The sequence below is a fragment of the Spinacia oleracea genome, chromosome 6, assembly GCF_020520425.1.
Source record: "Spinacia oleracea cultivar Varoflay chromosome 6, BTI_SOV_V1, whole genome shotgun sequence".
Taxonomy (NCBI): Eukaryota; Viridiplantae; Streptophyta; class Magnoliopsida; order Caryophyllales; family Amaranthaceae; genus Spinacia; species Spinacia oleracea.
In genome coordinates this window covers 21,220,734-21,246,431 of record NC_079492.1, presented here as the reverse complement: position 1 = coordinate 21,246,431, position 25,698 = coordinate 21,220,734, and the positions used below count along the sequence as shown (strand labels likewise).

At 34.7% G+C, this 25,698-nt stretch overlaps 2 protein-coding genes and 1 long non-coding RNA gene across 3 annotated transcripts; 2 read left to right on the top strand and 1 right to left on the bottom strand.

The window, feature by feature from the left end:
• Positions 1–947: 947 nt before the first annotated feature.
• On the bottom strand, positions 948–11,066 carry LOC110780333 (spermidine coumaroyl-CoA acyltransferase). The gene is made up of 3 exons (XM_056833620.1): positions 10,511–11,066; positions 2,392–2,672; positions 948–1,512 (listed from the first exon to the last, which is right to left on the bottom strand). Exons 1-3 carry the CDS (start codon positions 11,048–11,050, stop codon positions 969–971), a joined length of 1,365 nt encoding a protein of 454 aa, XP_056689598.1. The 5' UTR covers positions 11,051–11,066; the 3' UTR covers positions 948–968.
• A 1,188-nt stretch (positions 11,067–12,254) lies between these two features.
• LOC110792289 (feruloyl CoA ortho-hydroxylase F6H1-3) lies at positions 12,255–14,555 on the top strand. The gene is made up of 2 exons (XM_021997107.2): positions 12,255–12,847; positions 13,684–14,555. Exons 1-2 carry the CDS (start codon positions 12,336–12,338, stop codon positions 14,255–14,257), a joined length of 1,086 nt encoding a protein of 361 aa, XP_021852799.2. The 5' UTR covers positions 12,255–12,335; the 3' UTR covers positions 14,258–14,555.
• Positions 14,556–17,818: 3,263 nt separating this feature from the next.
• LOC110792288 (uncharacterized) lies at positions 17,819–25,027 on the top strand. Its single transcript, XR_002534339.2, has 4 exons — positions 17,819–17,941; positions 18,179–18,206; positions 24,190–24,291; positions 24,381–25,027. It is a non-coding gene; the product is annotated as an uncharacterized lncRNA (long non-coding RNA).
• The last annotated feature ends 671 nt before the right edge of the window (positions 25,028–25,698 follow it).

Here is a 25,698-nt window from a genome sequence, read left to right as displayed (position 1 = left end):
TCCCCTTGCAACACAGAATGATGTCATCTGCAAAACACAGGTGATTCAGTTTGATCTCAGTACATCTGGGATGAAATTTGAACTCCTTCTTCTCACCAACCAACACCAGAATTCTGGATAGATATTCAATACACAGAACAAAAAGTAAGGGAGAAAGAGGATCACCCTGCCTGAGCCCTCTTTTCCCTTCAAAGAAACCATGCAAAGAGCCATTAATGGACAAAGAGAATTTAGGAGACCTCACACACTGCATCACCAATTGAGTGAACTGAACAGGAAATTTAAGGGCAGACATCAACAATGCGTTTGTTTAAAGGATATACTTTCTCCGTTCCGGAAATATCGCACCATTTGTTTTTAAACACTATTCACACTACGACTTTGACCGTTTTTTGTGATTCGTATGTAAGAAAATTTTAGTCATGTTGGGTAATGTTAGATTCTTATCAATATATATTTTCTAAATATTATTTTTTTATCATTTTTATTTGCACAAGATTTGAAATATTAAGAGTCAAAGTAATTGTTAGAGGAGTAAAAGTCAACCATGGTGCGATATTTCCAGAATGAAGAAAGTATATAAATTTGGACAAACACCTACGCATTAAGGGCTCATACAAGGTATAAATAGTTGTGTAATCAAAATTACCCTCAAACTAATGCCAATATCCTACTACCTCCTTTTCTAAATAGTCGTGTAGTTTTGACTTTTAACACTATTCAGTTATTTCAATTTGACCATAATTTTATACTGGTAAATTAAAATAAATATTATTATGTAAAATCTTAATGGGTTTGTCTCTATGTATATTTTAAATATATCCTTTTTTTTTTTATAACGTTTACTAATACATACAAAATAGTAGTAATTATTAATATTGATGGTCGAAATTATGCGTTGATAAACATGAAGGTCAAAAAGCTGCAACTATTTGGAAACGGATCGATCAAGTATAACCTTACAATAATCAGCAAAAATAATCAAACTCTAATCTACTAAACTTATCCATTTCAGCTGTAAACCCATCTTTAGCAGATTCTCTCAAGCAAACCAAAACCTTAAACCCATGTCCATCTTTCTTCTCCTTATCAGACGAAGAATAAGGCAAGAAGTAGCATGGCTCAACACTCCCTAGGAAATGCTTGGAGAGAGGGTACACCGTAACTGGACCGCCCGAGCCGAAATCAACCTTAGAATGACCAAGGTGTCTCCAATCAGTGAACCCACTCACCCCCTCTCCCGCTGTTATACCCTTCTCGTAGTTCTCGTTCTGGAAGTCGATGTACGATTTCACGTATTCGTCTGTCGCGTTGAATTTGCTATTTTTTATTAAGGTGGCCGTCTCCCAAATGGGCCGTTGGGTTAGTTCTCCGGCAGTGAGTTGAACGTACATTTGTATGCAGCCATTGCCCCAATATCCCCTAGGTAGAGGTGGATTCACTAGCTTTCTTATGTTCATCAAGTATGCAAACTTCACTTTTTTGTCCTTTGGAATATTTGATGCTTTCACCCTATTTTGTCCAAAAATAAAAGACTAGTCAGTTTTGAATTATAGTGTTAGCATCGGTTATGTTTAATATATTTTGGTTTATTTTGGCAAAATGAGTTTAGATAAGTTTAAAATAAATGACTGAAATTTTCACACACAAATAAATTTATTTCTTATAAAATACTAAGTTTTAATTTTCAGATAAAATAAGTTTATATAAATTTTAGGTAATTAATGTCCCACAAAATAAGTCTAATAAAACATGAACTTAGAAAATTCGAAAATGATAAAGGTCGCAACATGCGACCTTTAAGCCGTGTCACAATGATGACATGACATGCTTATGTGTCGTGATTTAAATAGGAAATTTAAATATTTAACTTATATATTCTATTATACATGTTTTAAATATTCTAATTAGTTTCCTTCTTTATATTGATTACACTATTTACATAATTTGATAGTAAAAATATTATGACGATGCATAGCCTACGTGGCGCATACATGTACCAATTAAACTCCAACACGTAAGATTGCGACAACTAAATGTTGTTGCAACTTGCGACCTTTATCATCACCCTAGAAAATTATACGCAAAAGACAAAAGCATGTTGCATAAGAAGTACTTGTGAGGCTTTAATACATGTACTATGTAGATTAGTCAACTACTCCGTATAGATTTTCAGTGTTTTTGAAAAAATAAGTTTAACCTACTTTAATTAAGTCCGGATAAGATAAGTTTAAAAAAATAAAAGTGGTTTAATTTAGTTCAGGATCAAACTCATTTTAAAATATTTTGATAAATTTTAAATAGATTTGGAAAATTTTAAATAAGTTAAAATGAGCCAAAATCGAGTGAATAGAATACATCACAAATTGTACGTTAAGATCGAATACAAACCTTGCTCTCCATATGAAAGCACCCAGGGCTTCAAAAGTGGTAAACCGCGAACCCGACCGCTCGAATAAGTACTCCTTAAACCCGTCCAACCACTTCTCCAACACCGGGAAACATACCCTAATGGTCGGTCCAACATTTTGCAAATAAGGTGAAAACCCCTTATCCAAACTCAAAAACTCTTCGAACGGAAACTCGACACGCGATGGTTCTCTTGTACCAAGCAAAGTAGCTCGATCCCAAACTGGTTCAACCGTTAGCCGAGTTGCTGAAGGAATTATGTCCTTAGACATTTCCGGCAATTACTAAATATAAATAGGAATTAATTATGAAGATAATAAGTTAATTATTTTAGTAATCAAATTTGCTTGCTAGAGAATAAATGTGATTAGCAGGACATGCAATATTGATTGGACCTACAACTAAAATATATTAATCCTATAAGGTCACACATATAAGCATTAATTGGAATGGGCCCAAAAGGCCCGATGGCAACCGGTCTGTTAAGGGAAGAATGTTGGGCTTTGGTTTTGTGTTAACCTAAAACTCTCACATTATAATAGTTATAATGTCAGGGATTTAGAAATCACGTTCATCCAATATTTGACAAAAGGAAAACACAAAAACCCTAATTCTAATTCTCTAAACGCCATACATCCCAAACAAAGCAAGAGACAGATTGTGATCGTTCTCTTCCGTACTAGCATACGTGGGATTCAATTCGTGCTTGTGGACTGAGTAGAGGAGCAACAAGTGGGGCTCTAAGATCTTCGAAGCTTGCATACGAACGGGAGAACACGCTTCAAAGGTGATTATTCTTTCGACTTAATCTGATCTATACTATTGTTATGCATGAGATCCTGTGATAGATGTTAGGAAATTGTTTCCTGAAATTCCGCTTTATGCATCTATATGTTCCAACAGTGGTATCAGTTTTAGCCTCTTGCATAATATTTTATGATCATGATTGTATGCAACATTATTATTTTGATTCAATTAAGGGAAGATTTATTTATGGCTTGAATTTGCAAAATTAATATATGATATTAATTGATTGGAATCATTAAATCGTGATTTAATTAATTTTTGCTCAAAATAAATTTATAAAATTCCGAAAATTTTATCACAGGTTCGAAATTAACAGTTAATATCTCATAAAATTTTCGGATTTTTTAAAATTAAATTCGTCAGATTTTAAATTATTTAATGGTTAATAAGATTAATCATGGAAATAATTTGTTAACAATTAAAGATTTGATTTTTAATTTGTTAAATAAATCTACTGATTATCCACTAATTTTTATACAATAGCCGAAATTTTTTGGTAATTTTTTAACTAATTTTCGGAATTTTTGTATATTAATTATTGAATTTGGTTAATTTTTATGTTTAATTCGATTAATCATAAAATTTAAGGATAACAATTAAAATTTTTGATTTTATTTGTTAAGAAAATTCAATAGATCTTCCTGGTAATTTAATTCGAATTTTTCGGATTATAATTGTTATTTTCTTGAATTATTTGAATAAAATGAGATAATTATGCCTTAAATTTTGAATTCTTGTTAGATTTAATTTTAATAAAGAGTTTAAATTGAAATCTAACTTCTAACAACCCTAAAATTCAGTTTAAGGATTGTTAATTTATTCAAATTTTTTTGCCATTATTTTCGGATAATTAAACCCTAATTAAATTGTTAATCTTTAACAAAAGTTGAATAAAGATTAATTTAATTTAGGTAATTGTTACCAAATTAAAATAACAACCTCCATGGCTGGGTGGCCACCACCCGCGACGGTGGAGCCACGGTGGAGGGATAATTAGGGCGGCGTTCCGGCGAGGCAGGGGCGGGTGTCATGCCTGCCTGCTGTTCTCTTGCTTTAAATCAATTAAAAAAAAAAAAAAAAAAAAAAAAAAAAGGGAAAAGAAGAAAGGGGATTTTTCATACAATTAATTTCCAAAAAGTTTGAGTAATTTGTTTTTTTTTAAAAATTGGAAAATCAGATCTTCGTTTTGAGCATAATTCGTAATTTTCAAATGAATGCAAATTCTAGATTAATGAGATTATTCTAGCCATATTTAAATAGTAATTGAATTAAAATAATGTTAAACTTAAATTGTTTAAGTTTTTAGTATTATTTTGGAAATGTTATTTGCTTATTAATAGTTAATAAGTAAATAATTTTTGTCTAATATATTTTAATATTATATGCGTGTATGGAATATTATGATATTTTGTTACAGGCAAGTGACTAGTATGGCCCAAAATAGGATAGAAAATACGATCTGCGTATCGTTTTGTATTCTTGTAAATTTTGAAATACGATCTGCGCATCGTTCTGTATTGTTGTAATTTAATTTAAAAGTTTAAATTAGATTATAAAGTTCGTATTATGAGTTCGATGAAGTAAGAAGGTTCAATCAAAAATTCAAGGATGGAGATCCAAGAAAGATGAACAGGAACCCAAGAAGATTTGAGCTTATTTTTTAGGGGCCATACTAGGATCACATTTATTTTTATGCATTTTATATTGCCTTAAAATGCTTATTGAGTTTATGTATGTGGTTATTTAAAGCAATGTGTTCACTTTTAATTAACCAACATAGTAAACTTAGGTCCCAAAATAATATTGAGTTTAAGTGCTTTTCCATACAACACCTATAAAGCCTTAGATCATGAGTAATAGGTTCTGCCAAAGCAGGGTGTTGCTTATAATTCCGGGGATAGTAGGGTAGGTTTTTGAAACTTACATGTTAATGTTTGGTTTAACTCAACAAAACTATCAAAAGACAAAGTTTTGGGTTTTGAAGCTAAGAGATAGGAAGATACAAAGAGTTGTTAACCTGTCTACCAAGAGTTATAATCAGTTATAATTAGTAAAATGTTTACTTACCTCGAATACTATAAATTAAAGTAGCAGGGCCAAAGTCCGTTTGATTGTAGTGGGAGGGGATCTTGGTTAATTCTTTATTCAATGGGGACTTCTAATTTTGAATAAAGGGTAGTAGTGAATTGAATTTGTTTAATTGCTACTTTTGATAAACATTATATTGAATCTTGCTTTACTTTTTATTGTAGTTATCATGTCTGGTGCAAACAACTCTACTTTTAACTTGCGCCCTCTAATTGAAAACAAACTGAATGCACACAGCTTCCTACAATGGGAAAAGGCTATGAGAATTGTTCTCAGAGCGGAAGGAAAAGAAAGTGTTCTTGAAAATCCACTCCCTCTTGAACCCCTGCCACAAAATGCTACTGAAGCTCAATGTCGAGCTAAACAAACTCTCCAGGATAACTCTCTGCAAGTAACATGTTTGATGCTTGCTTGCATGGAACCAGAGTATCAAAAGCGTTTTGATGGTCTGGATGCCTACACAATAATCCAGCAACTGAAAACTTTGTTTCAGAAGAATGCTAGATTAGGGAGGTTGCATAGTATGATGGTTCAGGACGAGGGGAACTTACCTGGTGAACCTGAACATAAGGATGTTCTAATGGTCAAGAGAGGTAAGCAGTTCAAGAGTATCAATGTCATAGAAGTTAATTTAGCTACAACTACTTCTTGGGTATTTGATACCGCTTGTGGGTCGCACATTATTGGTAATGTGCAAGGACTAAAAAGAAGTAGAAGCTTGAGCAAAGGCGAAGTAGATCTCCGAGTAGGCAATGGAGCAAGAGTTGCTGCTTTAGCTGTAGGAGATTATAGTTTACGCTTGCCTTCTGGTTTAATATTAGAACTTTATAATTGTTATTACGTTCCAGTTATTACCAAGAACATAATTTCTATTCCGATTTTGGATTCGGAAGGTTTTTCATTTCAAATTATGAATAATTGTTGTTCAGCATATTTGAATGGTATGTTCTATGTCTCTGCTAAATTATCAAATGGTTTATATGTACTAGACTTACAAAACCATATCTATCACATAGAAAACAAGAAACACAAACCAAATGATTTGAACCCTACTTACCTATGGCATTGTCGATTAGGCCATATAAGCTCAAAGCGCATAGAGAAACTTCATAAGGATGGAATTCTCAAATCATTTGATTTTGAATCATTTGAAGTATGTGAATTTTGCTTAATGGGAAAAATGACAAAGTCTCCTTTCACAGGCTCAAGTGAAAGGGCCAATGATCTTTTAGCCCTCATACATACTGATGTTTGCGGACCTATGAGTACTTTGGCTAGGGGAGGGTACGGGTATTTCATTACTTTTACTGATGATGTGAGCAGATTTGGATATGTTTACCTCATGCGACATAAGTCGGAATCCTTTGAAAAGTTCAAGGAATTCCAAAATGAAGTACAAAACCAACTTGGAAAGAAAATTAAAGCATTGTGATCCGATCGTGGTGGTGAATATTTATCTCAAGAGTTTGGTGATCATTTGAAAGATTGTGGAATACTTTCGCAATTGACTCCACCAGGGACACCACAGTTGAATGGGGTTTCCGAAAGAAGGAATCGAACTTTATTAGATATGGTTCGGTCCATGATGAGTCTTGCTAACCTTCCTGCCTCATTTTGGGGATTTGCGCTTGAAACAGCGGCATTCACACTCAACAGAGCTCCGTCCAAAGCAGTAGAAAAGACGCCATATGAGATGTGGACTGGAAAAGTTCCAAAATTGTCTTTTCTAAGGACATGGGGTTGTGAAGTTTATGTAAAACGTTTACTTTCTGATAAGCTTTCACCCAAGTCCGATAAGTGTCTTTTTGTGGGTTACCCAAAACAGACTAAGGGATACTACTTCTACAACCAAAGCGAAAACAAAGTGTTTGTTGCTCGCGATGGTGTCTTTCTGGAAAAGGAGTTTATTTCCAGAAAAACAAGTGGGAGTAATGTATATCTCGAAGAAATTCGAGATGAGCAACAAATGGATGAGGTTCACACCTCGTCAGAGACGACCCAGCATGAAAATGCTCAGGAGGCGGTGCATTCCATTCATGCGCCTTCTACCGTCCCACTTGGAGATAATCCATGCGAAGTCCCTCAACCTAATGAGGTGGAAACTTCTCCTGTTGTTCCCCAACGTAGGTCTAGTAGGACTGTCATTCCGTCAAAGAGATATATTGATTTCCTTTTGACTGAAAGTTCTGAAATAGAGATTTTAGAACATGAGGAACCTATTAGCTACACAAATGCTTTGATGAGTCAAGACTCCGAGAAATGGCTTGAAGCCATGAGATCCGAAATGGATTCGATGTTTGAAAATCAAGTATGGGACTTGGTTGCTTTGCCTGATGGGGTTAAACCCATAGGTTGCAAATGGATTTTCAAACTGAAAAAGGACAAAGATGGAAACATTGATGTCTTTAAGGCAAGACTAGTGGTAAAAGGTTTTAGACAAATTCATGGTATTGACTATGATGAAACCTTCTCACCAGTAGCCATGCTGAAATCCATTAGGATAATTCTTGCGATTGCTGCCTTTCATGACTATGAGATCTGGCAGATGGACGTCAAAACCGCTTTCTTGAATTGGTTCTTGAAAGAGGATGTGTACATGACACAACCACAAGGTTTTGAAGATCCAAACAGTCCAAGAAAAGTTTGCAAGCTTAAGAAGTCCATTTATGGGCTTAAGCAAGCATCCCGGAGTTGGAACCTCAGATTTGATGAGGCAGTCAAATCTTTTGGCTTCCTCAGAAATGAAGAGGAATCTTGTATATACAAGAAGTTGAGTGGGAGTAGTATTGCTTTCCTAGTCTTGTATGTGGATGACATACTTCTCATAGGAAACGACAAGACCATGCTTGAGTCAGTCAAGGAATGGCTTAAAAGTTGTTTTTCCATGAAAGACCTAGGAGAAGCTGAATACATCTTGGGAATAAGGATCCATAGAGATAGATCCAAAAGGCTGATTGGACTTAGCCAAGAGACTTATATTGATAAGGTTCTTGCAAGGTTCAAGCTGGAAAACTCCAAAAGAGGTTTCATTCCCATGCAACATGGCATTTCGCTTGGCAAGACTCAGTGTCCTTCGACACCTGATGAGGTCAATCGCATGAGTAATGTTCCTTGTGCCTCTGCAGTAGGGTCCATTATGTATGCCATGGTATGCACTCGACCGGATGTTGCATATGCTTTGAGTATGTGCAGCAGATACCAGTCAAACCCAGGAGAGGCGCACTGGATGGCAGCAAAGAATATCCTTAAGTACTTAAGAAGGACTAAGGATGATTTCTTGGTCTATGGTGGAGATAATGAGTTAGTTGCCACTGGATACACCGATGCAAGCTTCCAAAGTGACAAAGATGATTTCCGATCACAATCTGGTTTCATATTTTGTCTCAATGGAGGGGCTGTGAGCTGGAAGAGTTCTAAGCAGAGTACCATCGCAGATTCTACAACAGAGGCTGAGTATATTGCAGCAAGTGATGCAGCAAAAGAAGCTGTTTGGATCAAAAAGTTCATTAGTGAACTTGGTGTAGTTCCTAGCATTGAAAATGGCATTGAGTTGTATTGTGACAACAATGGTGCCATTTCCCAGTCCAAGGAACCCAGATCGCACCAAAAATCCAAACATGTGCTCAGGAGATTCCATCTTATTCGAGAGATCGTTGAAAGAGGGGATGTGAAAGTAAGCAAGGTTCATACTGAGGATAACGTGGCTGATCCTCTGACTAAACCGCTTGCTCAACCTAAGCATGAGAGTCATACTAGGTCTATGGGGCTTAGGCATATGGGAGAATGGCTTTAGTTTGTTTACTTTATGTTTACAATTGTAAAGACATTTATTATGCTTTGAATGTTTATCAATAAAAGTTCATTCTTATTTAATTGTTTGGTTTAGTATTAAATAAAATGTCCAAATAACTTGTGTTTTCAAATAGGATTATCGAAAACGTTTTGATAATGGAACCCTATAAAGTGAACTGAAATCACAACTTATTAAGTCCCTAGTCTAAATCACTAAATTGGACATAAGTGATTTATGTGAAGACTAGCATGTAATTAATTGATAGTGCAGTTCCATGGGCTATGGAGACATAGGGATGTCTAATTGATTATATGGATGTATACTTGATGCATTGTGACTTGACCTAACTAGATTCTAAAAGTAGAATCAAACTTCTATATTTAGTGAATTCCTTAGACATGAGTATGTCTTAATAACCACGAGACAATTAGTTTAACTTTGACGCTGTTAACCGCCGCGCCGTAAAAGGAGGTTATAAAGGCAGTGATCAGGTGGGCTAAGAATTGAGTGGGAGTTATGGTCATACAAGAGTGAATAAGTCCTCCTATTTGATAGGAATGGTGTCTGGGCCTCTTGATGAGCGAGAACTGAAAATTGCATGGCCATGCGGAATGGGATTAAAAGTTAATCTTTATTTGAACAGTTCGAACTCGGCGATCAAGAAACTAGAATTTGAGAATAACAGTGTGTTATCAAATTTTGGCATTAAGAGACTTAAGGAATTTAGCATTGCGTTCTTGTCTTCGGACAAGTGGGAGATTGAAGGAATTATGTCCTTAGACATTTCCGGCAATTACTAAATATAAATAGGAATTAATTATGAAGATAATAAGTTAATTATTTTAGTAATCAAATTTGCTTGCTAGAGAATAAATGTGATTAGCAGGACATGCAATATTGATTGGACCTACAACTAAAATATATTAATCCTATAAGGTCACACATATAAGCATTAATTGGAATGGGCCCAAAAGGCCCGATGGCAACCGGTCTGTTAAGGGAAGAATGTTGGGCTTTGGTTTTGTGTTAACCTAAAACTCTCACATTATAATAGTTATAATGTCAGGGATTTAGAAATCACGTTCATCCAATATTTGACAAAAGGAAAACACAAAAACCCTAATTCTAATTCTCTAAACGCCATACATCCCAAACAAAGCAAGAGACAGATTGTGATCGTTCTCTTCCGTACTAGCATACGTGGGATTCAATTCGTGCTTGTGGACTGAGTAGAGGAGCAACAAGTGGGGCTCTAAGATCTTCGAAGCTTGCATACGAACGGGAGAACACGCTTCAAAGGTGATTATTCTTTCGACTTAATCTGATCTATACTATTGTTGTGCATGAGATCCTGTGATAGATGTTAGGAAATTGTTTCCTGAAATTCCGCTTTATGCATCTATATGTTCCAACAGTTGCCCCACGAGCCAACTCAGCCACCCCATTAAAGAACTCGGAGGCCCCTAACCCATCACACAACATGTTATGGACCGCTGACCCAAGAACATACCCTCCACACTTAAACAAAGTAATTTGTAAAATCATGGGATGCTCCATTGCTTCAGCCGAATCCGGGTTCGGAACAAGATGTTCGGCAAGCGTGTCATCGGGGTCCTCCAAGTAATTAAGGGACTCCAGGGAGCAGTCCATGGAGGCCCTTATGATAGGAAGGCCTTTTCCCGGGGTGCAATGCAACTCGAACCGGCCACCAATGACAGGTCGAATGGTGCCTGTGAGAGGGTAGTAGGGACCAAGGGTGGTCCCTATTGCGGCAGTTATAACGTTAAATGGGTCGGGTTGGTGTTGAGATTGATTAGCATAGACACGGAAGTAGCGGAAGGTGACATGGAGGTTGAGATCGGTGTCGAGGTGAGAGAGAGGGAGGGTGTGGGGGTGGTTGAAGGGAGGGTTGGAAGGGTATAGGGTGGTAGTTTCTTGGATAATTACTTCCATTGTTTTGGTGGTTTTGATCATTCATTGGTTGTGCGGGTCTAATATAGGCGCATAAGGGGTTGGTGAAATAGTGAAGCATACTACCAAATTTCCAAAAAAAAAACAAAAAACACTCTTTTATTGGTACTCCGTCTTATTCATATAATTCATTTTAATCGATTTTAATTCTAGTACATTCAAACAAATATTATTATATAATATATTGTTGGTTTTATCTTAATATATATTTTCAAAATATTAATATTATATAAATTTTTATAATATGTAGTTTAAGATATTGATGGTTAAAGTTGTGCATTCTCAAACATGTCAAGTCAAACGATACGAGTTTTTCGGGACGGAAGGAGTACATGGATTAACTACAAAAACTATATTATTAACAATGGGAAATTCCGTCGCTAAAGGCCAATAATTGTTGATTAACAACATGATTTTCTTTCGCGAACCCGTCATAAAAGAGGGTCGTAATGTTAATGGAAAATTCCGTCGTTAACCCGTCTTTAAAGACATTTGCGACGGTTGTTCCCGTCTTTGTTGGGTTGTTATCCCCATCGCGAAAGTTTTGCGACGGAATTTTTACCCGTCGTTATTAGGTTGTCATAAAAGATACAAATTTTTGTAGTGATTGTAATAATAATTTCCTCAACGATTCCTAATGATTTTTCGCACTACCAATTTTATACCATTAGGAAAATGATACACATATATATACAACCCACATGAGGAAATGATACATATATACAACCTACATGAGATATATTTATGAGTTAACGAGTATGTTTCCCTTGATACCGTCATGTACGTAAGTTCGATGATATAATTATTAAAAAAATTGAATATTTGACTAGAAATTATAACTATTTGTTTGAGAGCATAATTAATAATATTAGTATTAGAATAAAAATATTTGATCACATTGAATAATTATTCGATTAAAAGTATAATTATTTGCAAGAGTTTTTGTTCTTTTACATAAGACGGCTTATATAAGTTTTTGTATATAATCCGTATTTATATTTTCAAATAGTAATTGTAAAAATAATAACGGAGTTAGTAAAAAGACTGTAACCATATCTTAAAAATTCTTGCCAACAAGTCCACAAAAGAGGCGTCGATTTAGAAACTAAGAATTGAAGAACCAAAAGTCCACAAAAGTGGATCACTCTTTTAGTATAAAATGAACTATCAGTGTACTAGTCTAAGCATATACAAGCAAGTTTGTCAAGATCATTAGCTCTTTTTTTTCCTATTCATTTTCTTGATTTCTTAACTCCAATAATTAATAATGCCAATTTCTCCAAAAAATATCAAAGAATTTGTCCAAATTCAAGGACATGGTGTTAAGGGTCTAGCTGATATTGGTATTACATCTTTGCCTACCCAATACATCAAACCAGATGATGAGAGGTTAAACAAACAAAAAATCTCCCTTACCAAAGATAATGGTGAAGATCACTCGATCCCCATCATCGACATGTCGAATTCAGACACCGATGCAACGGAAAAACTCATTTGTAATGCTGCCGAGAAATGGGGGTTTTTCCAACTTGTTAACCATGGGGTGCCTCTTAAAGTGTTGGAGGATGTCAAAGCTGCAACTTATCGTTTTTTCGAGATGCCGGTTGAGGAGAAGGCGAAGTATTTGGCGAAGAATTCACCCTGCAAAAATGTGAGGTATGGGACTAGCTTTGCCCCTGATTTTGAGAAGGTGTTTGAGTGGAAAGATCACCTTAGCCTCTTTGTTGTTTCTGAGGATTATGAAGAAGAAGCCTTAGCTTATTGGCCTCTTCCATGCAGGTAATTAATCTTATTTAGCAAATTATTATCCTGTGGTTGGCATATACTTCCTCCGTCTTTTAATACTCGCAACGTTTGTTAGTTTCACGCATGTCAATGCACAACTTTGATCATTTATATCTTAAATTCATTTTATGCAAAATTATAAAAAGTTAATATTTTGAAAATACACATTGAGACGAATCTAACAAGATCCCACATGACTATGTTTTATCTTATATAAAAAGCACTAAGAATAGTCAAAGTAGATTATATGAATAGTGGCAAAAGTCCAAACGTTGCGAGTATTAAAAGACGGAGGAAATATTATTTTCATAATCTATAAATAAATATGATATTTTTCTATAAATAAACAATAAATAAATAAAAAATGCATAGAAAATAAAAATAATACTCACTTTGTATTTAAAGGCAAATTTGTCAAAAATGACATTTTATAACCAAAATTTTGCGAGAAATGACCTTATTTAATTTTTTTGTGAAATCACACCTTAATGTAAATTTTTTTTGCGTAAGACAACCTTAGGGAAGTTTTCGGCCATTGAGTTGCACGTTGAGCAACACGTGTGGCTTCATTTTGCTACATTTTCAACAAAACATATTGTTAAAGCGGTTTATTTTGGTAGTTCTCAATTTGAATATATTGTGTCGTGTTTAAAAGAAATTGTTTTGTTTCCACTAAACATACTCGTTTTCACAAGTTAATTAACATGTAAATGAAGCCACACATGTAAGTCAATGGCTGGAAAAACTCAGTTAATACCAGAAACTTTCCTTTGTTTATAATTTTTAAATGTCATATAATCACGATTCATGACTCTTTGTTACATATATAGGGATGAAGCATTGGAATACTTGAAGAGTACGAAAAATGTGATAAGTAATCTTTGTAAGATACTTATGAAGGGATTAAACATCCATGAGATTGATGAAAGAAAAGAGTCTCTCTTGACGGGTTGTAAGAGAATAAACCTAACTTATTATCCAAAGTGTCCAAACCCTGAGTTAACTTTCGGAACCGGTCCTCATTCAGATGCATCAACCCTCACTATACTTCTTCAAGACGAGGTGGGAGGGCTCTATGTTCGACGATTAGACGACGAGAGTTGGATTCATGTGCCTCCTATCAGTGGTGCTCTCGTGGTCAATGTAGGTGATGTTCTACAAATATTTAGCAATGGCAAGTACAAGAGCGCTGAACACCTTGTGATCCCGAATGGAAACAAATCTAGGGTTTCGGTCCCAATTTTTGTGCATCCGACTTTTAATGATATTATTGGTCCATTACAAGAGATTGTTGATAGAGGAGATAAGCCAATTTACAAAGATGTTTCTTTCTTGGATTATATGAAGTACTTTTTAAGTAAACCTCATGATGGAAAGGCCACGATCGATTTTGCGAGCATTTAAGATATAATAATTCGGTATCAATGAAGTTAATTATTGGAAGACTTATAAGCTTCTACTACTATTGCGCGCTTTCCTTGTAGCTTATAAGTAAATTAAGCTCAGTTAAGTACTTGTTTACTTATATATTCTCATATGCTAATTAATAAGTCGTGATTCTTATAAATGAACACTTTGTATTACAATGAATTGAATGTACTCTGTATTATTTGAATAAATATAAAGTAACAGAGGATACTAAAGGTATACTCGTAATTTTACTATTGTACAATATTATTATATATATGAGTCACAGACACCCGTATTAAGGCAAACCGTATCATTATATTCACATGGTATCAAGAACGTAGGTTTTCCTTTAGATCCAAAAACCAAATAATTTTTTTCCCTTCGCGATTTTACTCGCCGTTTTCTTTATCAAAGCTCCAGAATTTGATTTCCGTGAGCCAAAATCAGTTGGAAATATATAGTCAAACCCATAAAATTGATAATTGATTTAAAAGTTCAGTTATTTGTTTTTGTTTTACTCAAATTTATTTACGTTCTTCGCTTCCGCAACAAACCAAAGGTAAACTCTTAAATAAACCTGGTCCACATAAAGTTATTGTGGATCAAGCCCAAAAGTGGAAGCATACCTACTTTTCTTTTCATATCGCACGTGTGAAGCTCATCAAAAGTTCCTCCTTTCTGATTTCACAAAAGCGTTTCCTTCTTCATCCTCTCCTCTCTTCACGATCCACTGCGATTTGTCTCTCTTCACAACTCTTCCTTCTACAATTTCTCTTCGAAAACTAAAGGAGGCGCTATACTTGGAGCTCGAAGAGGCAACCATACTTCAGACGTTCGCAAGGTAAGTTGGTCGAGATCGATTTTCATCCTAATTTTTCTTATTTTTTGAATTCGCTTTAGTTAAATTCGCTAATTTCCGTTCAAATTTCAAATGCATGTTGTTGATATCAATGTATTTGTGTTTATACACTACAAAAATGAGAGCCTTTTAGAAACAAAGTTTGGCAACTGAGTTTTGTACTGTTGCTAAATAGAAACCCCCCTTTTTTTTTTGGTTGCCAAGTTCAAATGTTAGCAACGACATTTTTACTTGTTGCCATTGGAAACCAATTTCCTTACTATTTATTGCTAGATAGCATCATATATTTGATTTGTTGCAAATGGAAACAAATTATTTTTAATATTTGTTGCTAGATAGCATCATAGTTTTGATTTGTATCCATTTAGTAACAAAACATGGCAACAAGTACTTGATTTGTTGCCATTAGAAACAAGTCATATTGCTATTTGTTGCTAAAATATGGAATTATATTTTTTTAAAAATAGATTTTAAAAAAATTAGTTTTAGCAACACAATGTGGAAACAAATGTTTGATTTGTTGCCATTTGAAAATAAGTTGTTTTACTATTTGTTGCTAACATGGCATCAAATTTTTATTTTGTTTCCATTAGAAACAAGTTATGTTGAAATTTGTTACTACGTTATTTCCCCAGACGTCGGACGTCGTTTAATCAATTTTAGCAACCAACTATGGAAACATGTATTTGTTTTGTTGCAAATGGAAACACAATATTTTTATTATTTGTTTCTAGATGGCATCATAATTTTTATTTGTTTCCATTTAGTAACAAAACATGCCAACGGGTACTTGATTTGTTGTCATTAGAAACCAACCACTTAACTATTGTTGCTAAAACATGGAATCGGATTTATTTTTTAAAAAAGATAAAAAAATAAATAGTTTTAGCAATACAATGTGAAAACAAACGTTTGATTTGATTTATTGCCATTGAAAATAAGCTGTATTATTATCCGGCGCTAACATGACATAAGATTTTTAATTTGTTTCCATTAGAAACAATTTATTTTAAAATTCTTTGCTAAATTATATGGAGGTTTTGTTACGGTCAAAAAGTTCGTTGAATCCTTTTTCAACAACCCATGGCAAGTAATTTTTGTTTTGTTGTCATTAGAAACAAGTTTATGCTTTATTGTTTGCTTCTATAATGACCTTAAATCTTAATTTTATATATTGGTTGTCAATTCGTTGATAAAATTAAAAAGTTATTCGAACAGTTTTAGCAACATGCAAAATAACGTACATATATAGACAATATGATTTATCGTCACGGGAAACAAGTGGTCTTACAATTTTGTTAGAATGACATCAAACTTGTTTTTTTACTATTGAAAATTGGTGATTAAATATATTTTTATGATAATTACCTAAAAGTAGGAGGTGTTCATTTCATTAAGTTTGACTAGCCTTATCTGCAAGAATTCAAAGGTCAACGTGTGTAAATGATCTTGGTGATTGTAATATTCTTTTGTCATCATAAAAATAGATAAAATAAAGGTTAAATAATTCTTAATTGTATGAATAAAGGTTAAATAAAGTCTATAGTCATGTGGAAAGATAAATTATACATATTTTATATTCCATACTATGCAGCATTATAGAAAAATATACGGATAGCGAACATAAATAGTTGTAGGGGAAAAACGATAACAAAGTAGAAAATCTGGATTTAGTGTATTAACTTTTTTTAACGGTAGAGAATTGAACCTATGAGTGTAAGGAGTAAATATAATTACTTATTGTAATTACCGTGCGATAGTGCCAGTTTCTATTTTGATCGAGTAGTTAAATTGTAAATTCTTCTCGAGCTTGATTAATATTCGACCAAGTACAAATCACAACTTAATAAGTTATGATTAATAGGTTATGCATGTTAATTAGGTCCATTTAAAATCAGATACGTTAAAAGGTGAATATAACACACCTTATTAATTATCTTAATCAGACTTATCTGAAATTATTAGAGCTTATCGATCTCAACTTACTTTTCATGAAATAAGTAATCATCTATAACTATAACTAAAACAGACCATCCTTACATCAAATTTATACACGTGCACGTTAACCGAGTAATAACTATAATTTTAGCAATAAACAAATAAAATTATATATGTTGTGCAATTACTCCATATGACTTACCTAGTAAGATGAACAAAACACTATCTTTATAAAACCGTAGTAATTATATGTAAAATATTATGATTCATCTGATTGATCTAGGGTCCTTAGTTTTTCATAGTGACCAATATTTACAAATGAAATTCAAATATCTCAAACATGGAAATTCAAATATTATTAGTGAAACTTAGTCTTATATATCTTTTCAAACGATTACTCACTTGAATTTATGCGAACTTATTTGAACTTGTTTTTAATTATACTTTGAACTTGGGTAGCCCTTTATGAAATTATTAATTTTGACTAGATTCTTTTTTATTATTAAAACTAATTTTTAGTGGTTGAAAACTAATTTACTTGTATAACTTATAATTATTACCATCCTTTTATTATTGTAATTGAAAATAAATTATTTTACCATCTATTTTTAAACAAATTTTAAAAACGTAATTTTTTGGCTAGTTTTAATTTTGGCGGAGTTTCCAAAAATTTTGCAGCCTAAAACATTAAGTTATTAAAAAAATTAACTCCAAAAAAAAGGAGATGAAATAACTAACTGGCCCAAAGCCCTAGAAATCCCTTTTTCTCACCACCGTCTACAGTTCACCAAAAAAAAAACTCACCTTCTGCTCCTCCCCGCCTTCTCCTTCCTCATCTCGTTCTGTCACGCCGTGCACACTTCCGGAACCGGTGCCGGAACGTAACTCTTCTCCTTCTTCCTCATCTACTCTGTTTAATATGTTTTTAAATATTAAATGTTAGGTTTCAAATGATGAACGAATTGATTCTTTACTGAATATTCTATCTGAATTGATTAAACTCAAATGATTTTGGATAGAAACCTGTAAACGAGTTTAATTTATCTCAATTCTAAACAACTAATTTTCCCGTTTTTCCTTGTCATCGTCGGGTGGCATCGATACGGGATTCCGACCAGTCTTGCTTTGCTAATCGTGGGTTTCCAGGTATTTATTATTGTCCTTAATTATTAAAATTGAGTCAGTTATCTTTATTTATTTATATTTATTTAAGTTCAGTTATTTAGAGTGTTCCTCTGTTTTTTTTCCAATTGATTTTCTAAATTGAGTGGGTGAATTAGTGTTAATGGGTGGGTTAAATAAATGATAAAATTTTGGTAATTGAATATCATAAAAGGTTTTCAATGAGAAATGCATAATTTTCAAAAAATAGATGTGGTTGGCTTTAGTGTTGATGAGTATTTGGTTAGTTTTAGTTGATGAGAAAGCCATCCTTACGCATAGAAGTAGCTAGCAACTATGCCATAGTTGATACATTGCTTCGGTAGTTTTCTCCTTGCAGTTACAGCCAGGCCATAGTTGATACCCTGCCAAATGGAAACCTGATGATATCACTACCCTTAATCTGAGTAGGTTCCAAGCTTTAGCCTGCCTAAAGAGGTCTGTGGGGGCAGCTTTTTTACTGGCTGGGATTTGGTAGGAGGCTGGGGTGTGACAGCGGTGTCATAGCATCCTGTACATGACAGTATTTCGGGTCAACTAAAAGGTTGCTAGTTAAGGGGGCAAGAAGAGGAGAGAATAGAGAGACAGCTTTCTCCAGATTTCCAGAAAAATCAATGACATACCTGTATGAAGCAATGGAGTTTGTGAAAGACATGCCCATGGAAGCTGACGCTAAAATTTGGACTTCTTTGGTTAGCTCTTGTAGGACTCATGGCAATAAGTATTTAGGAAGAATGGCAGCTGAGAAACTGCTACAACTAGATCCAAATAGAGTAGAGAACTATGTTTTAGTATCAAATATACTAGCACAATCAGGTAAGTGGGGCGATGTTAGAACTTTGTTTTAGTAAAGAATTAGTTCAATAGTTTGTTTTTTTGATATTTGAGTTGGGTTTTACTCTACAGTTGCTAGTTTCAATAGTAGATTTTCAGAAGCGAAATTGTAATAAGTGTTTAGTTGGCTGAGAAGCTATGAATCACGGGAACGGCTGGGTACACCCGTTTCCCGTACCGGGTACGGGTACGGTACGGGTACGGGACGGGTACGCCCAGGAAACGTCCCCAAAACGAATCCGAATTCTGGGTACGTGGGCCGAAAATGGGTACGGCTGGGTACGGGGTGGGTACGCAGGTGGGTACGTATTTGGACAAAAACCAAGTACCCAACAGCCATTAAGACCCAAATTCGAATTTTTAGGGTTTTTTCGCAAATCCCAAATTTCTCTCACCTCTCTTTTGACTCTTCTTCCGTTCTTCGACGCTGGTCTTCTTCTTGTTCCCTCGCCGCCGGTGTTCATCCTTGCCGGCCAGGCGGCGGCGAACTTCTGGTGCGGAGTCACCTACAGTGAAGTGCGAGTGTGCGACAACGATTCAGCGAAGGAGCGAACAACGACGAGGAAGTGCGATAATACTTGGGAATTTGGGATCCACCACAAATATGGATTAATTCTTTGTTCTCTTGATTTGTACCTGTCGTGGTTTTGGTGTTGTATTACTAAGAGTCTAGATGTCAACCTTTGTCCACTTTATAGTACCAAGTATTATTTATTTCTTTTTTTTTGAATTTCTTATAAAAGATTAGTTGTCAACATTAATTTGTCCACTCTTTTACTCTGCAGGACACTTTTTTTTTTTTTTGAGTTTTGATTAAAGCTTAAATATGTACCTTTTTTTCTCAATTTAAATGAATTTGTATTATGTTATCGAAAATCGGATTTTAAAATTACTCAAAACGTATTTGTAATATATATATATTTTTTTTGCCGAATTCAAGCCGTACCCGTTTTTAGAAATTTTGGTTTTGTCGTTTTCCGTCCCCGTACCCGTCCCCGTATCCGTTCCCGTATCCGTATCGGTGCTACCTAGCAGAAAAGTACTCTGAAAATCGTTGCACTTTGTTAGGATTCGAATTTTCCTTGCCAATATGTTGGAGCTTAGATTCTTGCTGGATTTGTAAGTTTAGTGTGTTAGACTTGCATTAGACAGTCCATAGAGTAGCAAGTAACAAGTTCATTGGAGCTAGGATTGCTGGTTGGTCAGTTGTTAACTTTTTTCGAGCATGTTCTTGGGAGTGCTGGAATCTGAATCAGTTGTTAACAAGATGGGGCATTGGTAACAGAAAATAAGTAGGATACCACTAAGTCTAAAGTTGACTCTCTTGATTTCTCTTCTTCTCTCTTTCTTTTTGGGTGTGTCAGTGTGATAGTGTGATGACCTGGCAGAAGCAACCGGCCACCATTACCTACACCAGAAGTAACAAAAGAGACAAGGAGAATAAGGCCAAAAAAATTAAGAAGCAACAACAGTAAACTGGGAAGCAGTTGCAACTTTTGTCAGTAGGTTTGGTAGTGTACGTGTTTAAATGAAGGGGAGTGAATTGTAGAAGGGGTATTGTGTTATTTTGTATTGAGCACTAGAGACTTGTGACCTGAAGTCATTCCTTTTGAGATTAGCAGCCTCAAGTTGCTTGTTTTTGTAAGAGTTCTTTTGTACGTGGCCCTTGAGTTAATCAAAGTATCCAACCTTCCCATAATTGTGTATGTTCTTGTTGTGGAATTTGTGAGTCCATTACTCTTGATTTCTCTTTTTCTCTCTTTCTTTTTGGGTGTGTCAGTGTGATAGGTATCTGAAAGGCATAAACAAAAGCAACAAACAAATGGGAAATCAGTATAGTTAATTAGAGGTGGGTTCATCACAATTTAGGTTAATGATGGACTACCATAATTCTACAAAGCTGCTTGAAATCGGGTCTGCTAAGTTTTGATATTCCCGGTCTGCTGAGTTCGCATATTTCTGGTCTGCTAAGTTCTAATATTCCTGGTCTGCTAAGTTCTGAACCTCAGTTTGTTGATCTAGTTCTGTTTGTTGCTGTGTTCTGTAATGTTCTACTGGTTACAACCTGAAATGTAGACTTGTGTGTTAAGGCCAAAGTTGACCCATGCTGGATGTGCTGCTGCTTTCTGGTCTTTTATTTTTCTACGTTGTTTGCCTCTGTACTGTCGTACCCGCCTCACAAGACTACTAGTACTGTTATTGTTGTTGTGTTCATCATAATCATCATAATTACTATCTAAATAATTCTTTTGGTGGTTTTTCAAAAGGGGAACTTTTTGGTCTTCAAATATGTTGGGGATGTTGTCTTTAGACATGGCTTAGCTATTAAAACTATATTAGAGTCTATCCCTTGAGAGTACATCCAGGAAAATTAGATATCTCCAACTTTCAAATCCTTATAACTTGCTGCAGAATTCCCTTCCATGTTAACTCCTGCTAACTCATAAGTCTTCTTGTTCAATCCCAAAAGAGAAGACCCAAATCCACCTGTTACATCAAAGAAAAAACATGATCATATATAAATTTGAATTCATGTTATTAATTACAGCAATAAACCTTGAAAAATAAAGTGTTAACAACCTCCAATGGCAATGCTATAGCAAGCAAGTGCACAAGTCTGAATCATGGTGTTCTCCTGTTTAGTGAAAGGAACAGAAATAACCAGCTTTCTTAAGGATTTTGTTCCAAGTTCTGATAAAAACAAAGGCCAAGAGAGCAGCAGAAACATTAAGAATAGGACTAAGCCCTGTTGTAAGATTCAGCTTCATTGCAATGATGCTGTAAATCACTCTAATGATTGCACTTGCTATAACTCCTCTAACTGTGATCTGTTTATTCCATGGTTATGAACTCAAGAGACTATTCTCTTCAGGTTTATGTGTTCATCAAATTTTAGCAACAGGAAATGTTTATTATGTAGAATCAGTTTTAAACAGATGCATAGATGGAAAACCCCCATTTATATTGTTTTATCGAGGATTTATCAAAAAACTTTCTGAAACTCTGAGTGATAGAAGTAACATACGTCCAACACTGAGAGGACTAATATATAATTGTTATAATCTAACTGTAATACTAACAGCAACTAGCTACTTTCTTTAATCTTTTTCAAAGTAAATCTATTACTTTTTTTTTTATTGTTATATTACACTTTTCCTTTCATCCTAACTTTCCTTATAAACAGTTTCCTTTCATCCTAACTTTCCTTACAAACAGAATATTTAGGTTTGAAGAGTGGGTAGGCCTGAGGACGTCGAAGAAGGGTTCCTCTAATTCCAGAAATGGTCCCGATATATGTTGAAGTTCAGCTTAGCCTAGGTGATCAGATTGAGATTATATGTGCTCCAAGGTGAAGTTGATACTTGAACTGCTAGTTTTTTGGGGGGAGGGGGGCGGGAGTGGTGGTGGGTATGGAGTGATTGGGTTTTTACCATCTTCTTAAGAGTAAGCAGAAAAACACCGGTTGGAACACTGTATGAGATTATAGTCTGGGCGTAAGAAATGTTCCGGGACCACCTTATTCTAGATTCACCTTCTCCGCAATTGCAAGTCACCCTCCCTGCAGGAATTAGTTCATCTCTAGGTTATAATAGATCCCTAGTTCCATGGTGGAATGTTGACACTTTGAGTTGCCAAACAGATCAAGATACTTGCCTTTGCACCAAGTGCTTTCAAAGCTGGTTTACATCCACAGGGCCACAGTAACCATATGAGCTAGGAAAGAGTACACGTTGTTCCACGCGGGTAATCTCTTAAAATTAAGGCCACTATATTTGATTGGTTGAGTGACCTGACCTAGCTAATAGGGAACTAACTTTTAAGTATGAGTAGAACCAGCGACCAGACTGTAACAATTTATCTGGTGCAAAACAGCTTTAGGGATCTGGAAGAAAATGGCTGAAAACACATGCAAATCTCCTTAATATAACTAATAAGATTGTGAAGATGATCATTAGTGTCAAGATTAATACCACTCATGTAAATCTCATTAGTGTTAAGATCAGTACCACCCATGTAAATCTCAGACTTGGAGAAACTTCCTACAGATCAGGATATATCAGGAAAATCATTGAAGAGTCTTCTAAAAGCAGCGACAGAAGGCAACTACATTTGCTGACAACATGCCATCTATGATTAGATTTTCTATACATGGGATATTAGACCAGGAGAACTCTTTAGTGCTCCACATTTCAGCTTATCCTATTTTGTCATGCCTACTGAATTTCTATCTTTTCATGTTAATAGTAGCTTTGGTGTGGATCACTCATTTTATCAGCATACTGTACTCTAAATACAAAGTGCAAGTAAATGTTAATGCATATACATATTGTTAATTACAATCTCTTCTTTCTGCGAATATGGTTGGGTTCATACCTTATCCTCTAAGACTAGGTTGTAAATGATGAGCTCATTGATCCCTTTGGAATTCCTCGCGAGGCTAAGAACCGAGGCCTCTTTGAAATTTATTTTAATTCATTGTTGGTATCATCACTGCTGTAAATTGTATGTCTCCATCAAATCTGTGCATCCAGAAAATAACTGCCAAACTGATGACAAATGGACAAACTTTCTCTAATCTTTTTCCTCATCATGAATGTGTTATTATTCTTTGTCATCTGGGGAATGCTTAATGTCTAAGAACTGCTCACAATTCGCTTAATCCTCAGATCTACGATAAAGTGTTATACAACAAAAACGTGGCTGCTGATATATAATTGTTACATTCTGCTCTGTATTCTCTACTCTCGCATTTATAGCCATTAGATCAGCAAGTTTGTTTGTTTTCATCCCTTAAACGAGTGTCCCCTGCAATCAGTTATGATACGAGCTATGAATCTGAAGTGCTAGAGCTATGAGGCAGATAGGCTAGGCTATGAATTTGAAGTAGCAAGCCTATCAGTAGGCTTGTGTATACTTAATTGTATTCATATAATTTTGTTCTGCCTTTAACTTATCCTTAGCTGCTCAGCCTGAAACCAAATAAAATACCATGGAGTTATCCTAGTGTGTTATATAAATTCTTTTCTTTCCTGTTTCTTATAAAATATCTGACTACAATTTGAGATGATTGTCAAATTGGTAGATCAACTTCCTGAAAACGTGTATATTTATATGATTTTCTTGAAATGACCAGGAGCAAAAGTTGTTGCGTCCGCCTACTCCATATGAGGTGTATTACAAAGGCCATGCTAAAGAGAATGGTGAATTCGTGGACGAGACGTCACGAAAATTTTGGGTGAGTTCCTACTTATTTAATTTAATGCACATATGCCTTTGTAACAGAAAATGATAAGTCTAAATTACATATTTTCACCTTTTTGGCAGGCTGATTTTCAAAGCAAGAAATCTACCAACTTGGAGGACGAGAATCCTAAAACAAAGAACGAGTTGTTTTTGGAAGCCTTAGGTGGATGGAAGAATAGCAGAGTGTATGGTCTTGGAAATACAACTGACAACTTTTATGTGAAACCAAACAACGACCCAAGTTTGAAGAAAGTGCGGAATGAGCTAGTGACTAATTTGACAAGTAATGTTGAATAACTCTCTTCGAAAAATTTGGAACAAGGAAAGGAGATTGAAGAAACAAAGGTAGTCCTAGTTGAAACAACAACGAAGCTCAGTGAAACAGAAAAAAAGCTTGACGAAACAACAAAATAGCTTAAAGAAACAACATATGCTATGAAGGCTATGCAAGCTCAGATTCTTTTCCTAACTGAAAATGTCATTTTGCGCTAATCTTGAATGCTGATTATCAGAAGAAATTTCTTTGCTTTGTGTTATTTTTCGCTTGTTGATTGAAATGCATTTGTACAATTAGTTTAGCGTAGAGTTTTTTTTTTTTTCTAGTGAAAGCAGGTAAACAACTCTTATATTTAGGGGATTACAGGTTATATATTGCATATATATGCAATTTTGTTGGGATGAAACTTCTTTTGTAGGGTTTGAATTGATTTTTTAATGAAAGTTTTTATTATTTATTCGTTGTTATAAATATTGCATCAATAAATTTGATTTAAATTTATTTCAGAATTTGAAAATAGAGCTGTAAATAAAGCAATAGAAAAATATTTTGTTGCTAGGTTTGGCAACCAAAAAAATATCCAGTGCAAATTCTGTTGCTATTTTAATAGCAATTATTAGGAACTTAAAGTTTTCAATCCGTTGCCATTATTTACAACATAAATAAAAAATCTGTAGCTAATGTTAGCAACCAAATATATAATTTGTTGCCATTATTAACAACATAAATAAATAATCTGTAGCTAATGTTAGCAACCAAATAAATAAATTTGTTTCCATTGTTAGCAACCACAAAAAAATTATTTGTTTCTACTATTAGCAACCAAATAAATAATTTGTTTCTCCTATTAGAAACTAAAACAAATATTCGTTGCCCTTTTTTTAGAAACTAATGTTGTTAATTTGTTGTTATTTTTAGCAACCAATATTAATAAGTTGTTGCTAGATGTGGCAACGGTTTTTTAATAGTTCGTTGCTATTTCTAGCAACCAAAGTAAAGAATCCGTTGCTAGGGATGGCAACGTATTCCTGGCCATGGTAACCAATATGGAAACCATATTCCATGGATGCAAAATGGCAACAAAATAGTTTGGGATTTAGTTGCTAATATCATATGGCAACC